Here is a 9719-nt window from a genome sequence, read left to right as displayed (position 1 = left end):
TACGTGTGGGTCACCTCTATCGTGTCAGATGGCAGAATCGGGCCGTGCTTTTTCGTGGAGTGAGGCATGCAGGCCTGTCCGGCCCGGCACGAAAAAAATCGTGCCCACCTGGGCTGTGCGTACCTGGGCCGTGCCGGGCCGGGCCGATGTCACCATTAGATGTGCGAGTGGATGAAACGTAAAATAGGACAGACATCCTTTTCTCCGTTCACCCAACTGCGCCTCTCGTTTTCTGTCAACCAAAAGCAAAAAAGAAGAAAAGAAAACTTCGTCTCATCTGTAGGGACAGAGAGGGAAGGGAAGGGGATCCAGAGAGCGAGAGAGCCACCGTGTTCTAGGGTTTTCTCGCGCGGCGATGGTGATGGCGGCGGCGATGGCGGCGGCGAGGGCGGCGGCCAGGACACCCGTCAGCGCGGCGACGAGGATCGTGCAGCGGAGGCTCGGCACCTCATCCACCGGCAGGAAGGACGACGCCGACAACGTCGACATCATCAACGTATACCCCCCGCGCCTCCTCCTCCCTCCCCCCTCTAGCGCGACTTATGGCTGCAAGATGATTATTCCGGCGACGCGAATCCGTCTTTGAAACTTCGGTTACTTCAGCCTGTGTAGGGCTTGCGTTTTTGATGTTTAGGCTCGAGTTTCGTCCTCCATGAACCGTCTGCTCGTGGTGACCTTCCAGGATGCGTGGAAAGTTCCATCGGGTTGCATAGTTGGTATGTCAAAGATGGATTGCTGTTTGATTGTGTAAAAACCCTAGTAACAATACCCTTATTTGGGAGTTTGACTGTACCCTTGGCTGCAAACCAGGCACACCCTGTAGATCCGTCTCTGATCTGATGTTCACTTCTTCCATTGTTAATCTAGGGCAATTTTTCGCTGGTAGACTTGGATTTAGTGCACCATTAGGCGAGGCTTCTACACTACTTGTTTTGTACTTCCGTGTGTCTGTTTGTGCGCATGCTGCATGCTCAAATGTTACCTTTAATTTCATTATGGTGTAACACAACTAGCAAACAGTCACTTGATTGTGGTAATTTTCTGTATGTTACTAGCGGTTGGCTTTAGCATTCCGATAGGTTTCATGATCTTGTTTGATTGGTTCACGGGCTCTATGAGCAGTAGAGAATGTCTTGTGGAGTATTTTTGATTTTCTACTCCTGGGTGCTATTTCGGTGAAGCTATTTGCTGCTTTGTTTCAAGCCAGCAAAGTAGTTTCCCAAAAATGGAATATAATTAGGGTAATGTTTCTACTTCCTTGTTCAGGTAACGACTGAATGTAACACGGGAATGTGGTCAGCTAGTTCACTCTGTAAACTGCTTGTCCTGTCACATACGGATACTATTGTAGTTGTCAGATTAGAAATTTCTAAAGGAAATTTTGGTGTTCCTGGTCTTCAGATCTTCTTTTAAAGGAGTGATCTTCAATATTGCTCTCATTATTTTTGTACATCTAGTACTTAAAATGGTGCCTTAACTGTTCTAAGTGCTGTAGTGTGCAACTGTGTAGCTTGGTGTGAAACTGTGATCCTTCATGGGCTTGGTTTGCCAGACATAGTTTGATTGTATGTCTAATGTCAAAATCTCAAATAGTGCTTCCCTTGTGCCGGACTTTGTCCAGGAATGTTGATTTTTCCATTGATAAAAGAAACGCGTTTTGACTCTCACGGTCAAAGATAACTTGTACTTCTGCTGTTTAAAATTATGCTGCTTGAACCTTCCAAATAGTTTGGTATTCCTCTGCAACCAATTACTGGCATCTAGTATATGATAGCGTCAAGATTTGCTTTCAGTTTAGTTCTAGTTAGTTTAAGCTTACTCTGCTATGGCCAATTAGATGGCCGTATTATTCTCATGTTCCTCATTGTTCCTGTTGACATGGCTCTTTTGAATATTTCCACTGAGTAGTGAGTACTGAGTACGATACACTTGTAGGGTAACTGTGAGTTTTGTTCTGCTTGTCCTGCTCCGTGGTAATTAATCTATAAATATAGTTATGTCCATACCAACGACGTGATTCGGTAGTTACAATAGGCTTGAAATATGTCCCAATGATATATGATCGTGTTTCTTTCGGTTTCATCAACGATTTAGTTCCATTATCAGCGTGTTTTTCTTGATTAACACATCTGTAGATTGAAAACAATATCAATATTTTTTTGTTTGCTTCCTTGATCTGTTAGTTATATCCGGGGCTGGTCCTTGAGATTTTTGGGGCCCAGGGCGAAGCTAATGCCCAGTGCCCTTGATATAAATATCAGTATATAGCAGTTATATTTACATGTTAAATGTTACTTTGTCTGGTTTCAGCTAAGACTTATTGATGGACAGTTAATCTACTCAGTTCATCCATTTTCTTTTCTCATGCACACTTATTAGATGATATGGCCGTGCTAAAATTTAAAGAGACAATTAGTAAAAAAGCTAGTGCAGAGCTCCAAAGACACTGGATCATCATGGCAAAATTGCATACTCCCTTCGTCCACAACTAAGTTTACTTCTAGCATTTGTCCTAACTCAATTTAATATTTTTTTACCAACTTTACAGGGAAGCATAACAACATTTATGACACTAAATTAGTATCACTAGTTTCATTTTAAAATGTAGTTTCATAATATTTTGATTTGATGTCATATATGTTGCTACATTTATTTTTAAAATTGGTCTTTAAAAGTTTTACTTAGTCCAAAAGCCTAGATTGTACACTTATTTGAGGACGTATTGGGTAGGGTTTAGACAGATCAGAGTCTTAGGATACTGCACAGAGCTACAAAGACACTTAGGATACTGCTCTGACTTCTATATTCAGCTAAGACTTAACATAATCTTGTGGTAATACTATAGTTCTCAGACTTGAAACATCTCAAGGACATACAAGTGCTTCCGGTCTTCAGTTATTCTTTTTAAGGATGGTTCTTCAATATTGCTTTCCTTATTTTTACAGATCTGATGGCACCTTAAGTGTTCCAAGTTATGTAGTGTCTAACTGTGTAGTATGCTGTCAAACTAGGATGCTTCATACACCTTCTTTTCCAAACTTAATTTGATTGTATGTTATACTGTTGAAAATTCTCAAATAGAGCTTCCATTCTTCCAAACTTTATCCAGGAATTGTGATTAAATTTGTTTTGACAGTTGCTATAAAATTTACCTTTGTACTTTTGCTGTTATATTTTTTTTGCTGGTTGAACCTTCCAAACAGTTCTGAATTTTTCTGCAACCATTTACTGGTATCTAGTGTATCATAGTGCAAATCAAGATTGTTTTTGGTTTACTTGTTAGTTTAGTGCCTATATCTGAATGTCAATATTTTGAACAGAGTAACTGATGTATGGTAATTCAGTTTTGTGCATAGCAGTCATTGGATCATTCAGTTTTTGTTTTCATCCATGTTTAGTACCATTATCAGCATATGGAAACAGTATCAATACTTTTTTTTGTTGCTTATGCCTTTGTAATACTTCTAGTGTTATAAGAGGATTTTCCATAGTTGTTAGCTGGTGAGTTGAAAAATATCAGTATTGTTAGTTATCTCTTGTTTTATCGTTTTGTTGTTCCATTGTTTCAGCGAGCTGTTGCATTGGCAAAGAGTACTGGTGGAAAAAAGGTGTTGTTCAGCCTTGGAATAACAGTCGGAGTTGGTTCTTTTATCCACTGGACTGCGTCGTCGTACACAGCTTACGGAAAAAATGAAACTGATAGGAGACTGGCCGAGGAAAATGAATTCAACAAATCGTTTCAAATTCAGATTGAGAAGGAGCTGCAGCAGCTGGAGAGGGATTGTGATTCCTTCTTGGATGACAATAGCAGTATGTTTAGTAGGTGGGGTGTTATGATTGATGAAGATCTTGATGTGCTGAAAAGATCTGACACCGAATCAATTGCAAAAGGCTGGGTTGCAGAGTGGATGTCAACGATCAAGAAAGCATCTTTTGCAATAGATGATTGCTCTACTGACTTTGAGCTCCTACCTGATGCTTGCTCGGTATGCACTTCGATACTCAAAGGATACTACCTTTTAATGCTTGCTTATTGACTTTGCTGTGTTATTATCGTTTGCAGGTCTGTGGTCATCCACGAACTGATACACCTGGGACTCTGGAGACGTCTGCGCAGTCACCAGCGCCTCCAGTAGTGCAGTCGCCTTGAGAACATGGGGCTCAAAAGATGTTTGCCAGGCACCAGCACCTGTGGTAGTGCAGTTGCCTTGAGAACGACAAATAATTCGTTATAGCAGTTTGGACTTGGCGTGGTGCATATAATTTTGTGGGGTTTTGTTGTTGAGCAAGTGTAGTATGATATCTCATGTTTATTATATTTCTCTATGTTGGTTCAGACTAAAGTTGCTCTAATTCTTATTTGAGACTATATTTGCGGAAAGTACCTTTGGCACATGAGCACAGCTTTTCATCAAGTGAAGTTCCTCACTATTACAGAATTATATTGCTTGAATACAAAATGGAGTATTCGACAACCTTTTGAACCTAGTGCCACTATAACGTCAGTTTCAGAAGAATTTCAAAGGAAAAAAGACAACTTAGAAGTTGCTACCAAATCCCTCCATTCCAAACTCAAACCTAACGATTTACATACACTGTAGCATATGGATCTTTACCAGTATCTTACAAGAAATAGGGATGTTCAGGTTATTCTTTTTTCGTGTTATTCAGATAAAATTAGCTCACATACACAGGAAGCGCAGAGCTTTCTCTGGTAACCTTGTAATGGGAACTCACAGTAGCAACATCTCAACTCACGTTACAGACATGTGTAACACGCAGGTCTTAGAAATTCATGAAACAACAGCGAGACACTTGGGATATTTGAGATACTTGACATGGATAATTCAGGCTGCTGGCTGCATACATGAGGAGGACACCTTAAATCATTTTGAAAGAGACTAACCTTAAGAGGAAAACAGTTGAGATAAATCAGACACAAAGTGATTGACACCAGATAAATAGGACATGAGGTTTCTAATGTATAATGCGTAGGAGAAGAAGAGCATTAGTTGTTGCAGTTTAGAGCATCACTAGCAGTGCCCTCAAACTGGTAACCCTCAAAGCCAGTTTGAGGGCTGAGAAAACGCAATTTTGAAGACCCAAAATGGCCGGTGCAGATCAGTGTCCTCAAACCAACCTTTAAAATAGAATATTATGTTTTGAGGGTTGGTTTGAGGGCACTGATCTGCGCCCCAGCCTTCAAACCCTCAAAACAGGATTTCGATAGTTTCTTCAGAATTTCATACAACAGCCAACAATAATAGTTTACATCACATAATAATCATTCTATCTATCATAAAACACCATCAAATAATAGTTTCAAACACACAGTAATAAGTTGACTTATTACTGTTAGAGCAATATGCTTGTTGTATTACCAGGGGGTCAAAGGCCACAATATATAGTACATGTACAGGTGCACATATGCAGAAAACCTCCTAACATATGGGGAAACTACAATAGACTATACATGTAACACCCCCCCGCAAACTCATGGTGGATCCACAACGCTGAGTTTGGAGAGTAAGAAATCATGCTGCGCTCGAGTCTGTGCCTTCGTAAAGAAATCCGCCAACTGCAAATCTGAAGGCACATAATGAACCGCAACAACATCATCCTGTACCTGTGCACGTGTGTAAAAAGCATCAACACCGATATGCTTGGTCAGCTCATGCTTGACCGGATCACGTGCAATACTGATAGCACCTGTACTGTCAGACAAAAGTGGAGTGGGTGTCGTAACAGAGACCCCAAAATCTGCAAGCAACCACTGTAACCAAGTCACCTCAACAATCAACAAACCATAGCCCGCAACTCAGCCTCAACACTCGAACGGGAAACTGCGACCTGCTTCTTCGTCTTCCAAGCAACAAGCGAACCACCAAGAAACACACAGTAAGCAGAAAGCGAACGACGATCCGTAGGATCACTCGCCCATGTAGCATCCGAATAGCATTGGAGCTGGAGAGAGCTGGAACGGGGAAAGAAAAGGCGACGAGTGATCGTGCCACGAAGATAAAGAAGAACACGGAGGAGATGGCTATAGTGAACAGTGGTAGGAGCTGAGACAAACTGACTCAGAATATGAATAGGATAAGAAATATCAGGACGAGTAACAGCAAGATAAACAAGACTCCCAACAAGATGGCGATAACGGGTGGGATCAGGAAGAGGATCACCATCAGTAGGACGAAGCTTAACATTAAGCTCCATAGGAGTATTGACGTGCGCTCATCCCCAAGAGCAGCACGAGCAAGAAGATCCTGAATGTACTTTTCCCGAGAGATAGAAAAGCCATCGAAGTGGAGGAAACCTCAATGCCAAGAAAATAGTGAAGAGGACCAAGATCGGTCTTAAGAAACTGATCACGAAGACGAGCCTTGACGAAGGCAATATACTCGGGATCATCACCGGTAATGATCATATCATCAACATAGAGAAGAAGAAGAGTACGTCCACGAGGAGAAGTGTGAACGAAAAGTGCTGGATCATGAAGACTAGGAGAGAAACTAGCAGCAGTCACGACAGAGGCGAAGCGCTCAAACCAGGCACGAGGGGCCTGTTTGAGACCATAGAGAGAACGTCGAAGACGACAAACCATCCCATCGGGAACAGAATACCCAGGAGGAGGTTGCATGTAAACCTCCTCACTCACATGTATATATCTGTCTATTATAGTTTCCCCATATGTTAGGAGGCTTTATGCATATGTGCACCTGTACATGTACTATATATTGTGGCCTTTGGCCCCCTGGTAATACAACAAGCATATTGCTCTAACATGGTATCAGAGCCCAGGGTCTCGAGTTCGAGTCCTGGCTTTCACAATTTATTCTAAAAATTATCTCCTCTCCCCGCAGCCGCAGCCGCCGCTCGCCTGGCCCTCAGCCGCCGCGCCCGGCCGCCGCCGCTGCCTCTTTGCCTCTCTACACGTGTTGACTTGTCTTCTCGTCTTCCCGTCACACGTGAGAGGGGGTGTTGACGTGTATAAAGTAGATTGCCTAGCCCTTTCCATCAGTTCGGACTTTTGGTTCAAGTGGCTAGTGCATGAAGCTTAACAATTACAACAACAATGTTTTCTGCAAAAATTTCTATTCTTAATAGGTGATCCTATTTCTCTTTACATGCAGTCTATCCACCTCATCAAACATCCTTGATCAATCAGTTTTACTGAACGGATAGACCTTGGCTGGAAGTGGGCTGGACCGACCAGGCTGCAAATCCTTTCGATCTAGGAAAAAACTACTCCCAATCCTGGTGGTCCCTAATAATCGGCACTAAGGGCATCTCCAACGCAGCGACCCATCCCGCGCCCGTACGTCTGGATGGGTCCAAACGGACAAAACCGCGGACCAACGCGGCCACGCATCGCAAATGCGGATGGCCGCGGTGTCCGGGGCTACCCAAATCCGGCCCAAATCTGGGGCAGGTTTGCGTGACCACGGATGGCCCACGGCATCCTCGCGTGTCTGGCCCACCTGTCGGTGCCCCAGTCCTATTAAATGTGGACTGGGGAGGGGGTCTGTCCCTATCAAGTCCCCACTCTCCACTCCGGCCGCACGAGCTCGACCTTTCGCGCCGCCATGGCCCCGAAGCGAGAGTTTGAGCCGTCCGTACCACGAGGCCGCCAGCAGCCGGTGAACCGCACCGGCAGTGTTCGACATGGGGCTGCCGGCTCCCATCCGCGACCGGATCTACGTCACTGTAGCAGTGGCGCATGTGTTCTAGGAGGCCGGCGTCCCAATGCCGTGGGGTGACGTGCACCTCCCCCACGGCTGGCACCTCAGCCTAGATCGGGTTCCGGTGCCGCCGATCCCGGGCTTCGGCCGCGCCCGCACCACGGAGATCCGGCGGCGGCGCGCGCAGCTGCCGTCGGACCTCCTGGAGGACCCCGCCTACAGTGACACAAGTCCCAACTGGGACTTGTGGTTCGAGGTGGAGCACGACGCGCGCCGGTGCACGTGCTTCACCTCGCCGACGGCGAGGCCTCGCGCGCAGCCGCGCACGCCTGCTAGGAGGGTTGGTCGCCGCCCCGGCGGCCTCTACATCGACGAGCCCGCGGCGGCGCCATCGCAAGCGCCACAGGCCCAGCCCCAGCCCGAGGACGAGGACGACCCCGCGCTGCAGGCAGCGCTGGCGGCGTCCCGCGAGGTCAACGACCTCGAGGAGCTGGCCAAATGGACGCACCTCGCCGAGGCGTTGCGCGCCTCCGCGCTGGAGGAGGAGGCCGGGAAGTCCAAGGAGGACGCCGACGCGTGGGCGTTCCTCGCCATGGCGCGTCGGCAAGAGGAGGCCACGTGCCAAGCCGCGCTCCGGGAGGAGGAGGAGCGCCTAGCCACGCTCCGGCACGAGGCGGAGCTGCAGGCCGCTGCGGCAAAAGGAGGCGACGCGGCTGGCACGCCTGCGCAGGCCAGCGAGCCCTCCGGGCCCGCACTCTGCCTGGGAAAGGATGCAGTGGTCGCCCTGGCCGGAGTCCCCGGCGCCCTCCGGCGTCCCAAACCCTGGACTAGGGATTCCTCCTTTTTTTTAGTTTAAAGCCCATATAGGGCTTTCTTTTGTGTAAACTTACCCAAAATAGGGCTAAGTTTAATGAACTCTAGTTTAAATTTAATATGTTTTGTTCTTCTTTTTTATATTTATTTTCCTTATATTGACATTTGGGATGCGTCCGCGCGTTGGGGCAGTGCACGACCCAAACGGACCGACGGCCAGGTCCGCGTGTCCGCGCGGCCACCCAAACGGCCCCATCCGAACTGGCCAACACGTCCGATTTGGGTTGCCTCTTTCGAGATGCCCTAACTCCTCCAGCGTCGCGACCATCTGGCCTCGTCACCATGAATGTTCCCGCTATGACCTCCTCACAAATTCTCATAAAAATCACCCGATAAATCCGGGGATTGAACGAGTGGAAACGGCTCGATGGAACTCATCCGTCGCCGCTGCCTCCATGTTAAATACTAGGGCTGCGCTAGCAGTCGGGCGACCGACCCCGCGCGCTAGATCGGTTGTACCACGGTCGTCCGATCCTCATCCAACGACTCGAAATAACCTGCAGTTGCATGCATGCAGCGTCATGTCGCTGTCGTGCTAGACCCCACAACTGCTGCTGCTGCATGCCATTTCTATGGAGATCAATGCATGCCATCATCAGGCGAAGACCGTTGCATGCATTGATACGAATATTTATCTCTCGTTGCTCACATGGGTGGAACAAAACAAAAGATAACCGATTTCTTTTTCTTATGTGCACACGAGTTTGTACACGTAAAACTGTCACACTTGTTGCTAAAAGTGTTAGAGTAATATTAGTTCAAATTAATAGTTTTTCTACATAGCATCCTTAGCAACAATGTTTTCTGAATCAATAAACTTTTGAAAATGTATGCAACATTTCAGATACACTTTTCTAGTAAAAATTATTTCTATGGATTGATTTACAAAAATCACCATTGATTTTAACAAAAACCATAAACGGTTACAACAAAAAACCATGTGTTTGAAAAAATATAAAAAGGTGGTTAAGCAACATCTTTTTGCTAAATATAAATTTACAACAAAACCACCAACTATTTCAACAAAACAAGCATTTATTTGTAACATTGTGAAATCATGTAAACATCATCAGAAAAATGAGGAAACATACAAACTTGTATCAAATCTCATAGAAAATCTTCTCGCATGTGGCGCATGTGACTTAACAGCAAAAGTCATACGGG

The 9719-nt window shown here is 45.6% G+C and overlaps 1 protein-coding gene across 1 annotated transcript; it reads left to right on the top strand.

The window, feature by feature from the left end:
* The first annotated feature begins 214 nt into the window (after window positions 1-214).
* On the top strand, window positions 215-4343 carry LOC124702360. The gene is made up of 3 exons (XM_047234502.1): window positions 215-496; window positions 3570-3986; window positions 4064-4343. Exons 1-3 carry the CDS (start codon window positions 356-358, stop codon window positions 4148-4150), a joined length of 645 nt encoding a protein of 214 aa, XP_047090458.1. The 5' UTR covers window positions 215-355; the 3' UTR covers window positions 4151-4343.
* Window positions 4344-9719: the final 5376 nt, after the last annotated feature.

Source organism: Lolium rigidum, chromosome 3, assembly GCF_022539505.1.
Source record: "Lolium rigidum isolate FL_2022 chromosome 3, APGP_CSIRO_Lrig_0.1, whole genome shotgun sequence".
NCBI classification, from domain to species: Eukaryota; Viridiplantae; Streptophyta; class Magnoliopsida; order Poales; family Poaceae; genus Lolium; species Lolium rigidum.
Note: the sequence above shows the minus strand (reverse complement) of the source record. Positions and strands in the feature narration are given on the sequence as shown.

What these genes read in the sequence shown, in the direction of transcription:
- LOC124702360 (XM_047234502.1), top strand. Translation starts at nt 356, where the DNA reads ATGGTGATGGCGGCGGCGATGGCGGCGGCGAGGGCGGCGGCCAGGACA. An exon ending in ACAACGTCGACATCATCAAC is followed by an intron (nt 497 to 3,569) that starts GTATACCCCCCG and finishes CCATTGTTTCAG; the next exon opens with CGAGCTGTTGCATTGGCAAA. An exon ending in TCCTACCTGATGCTTGCTCG is followed by an intron (nt 3,987 to 4,063) that starts GTATGCACTTCG and finishes TATCGTTTGCAG; the next exon opens with GTCTGTGGTCATCCACGAAC.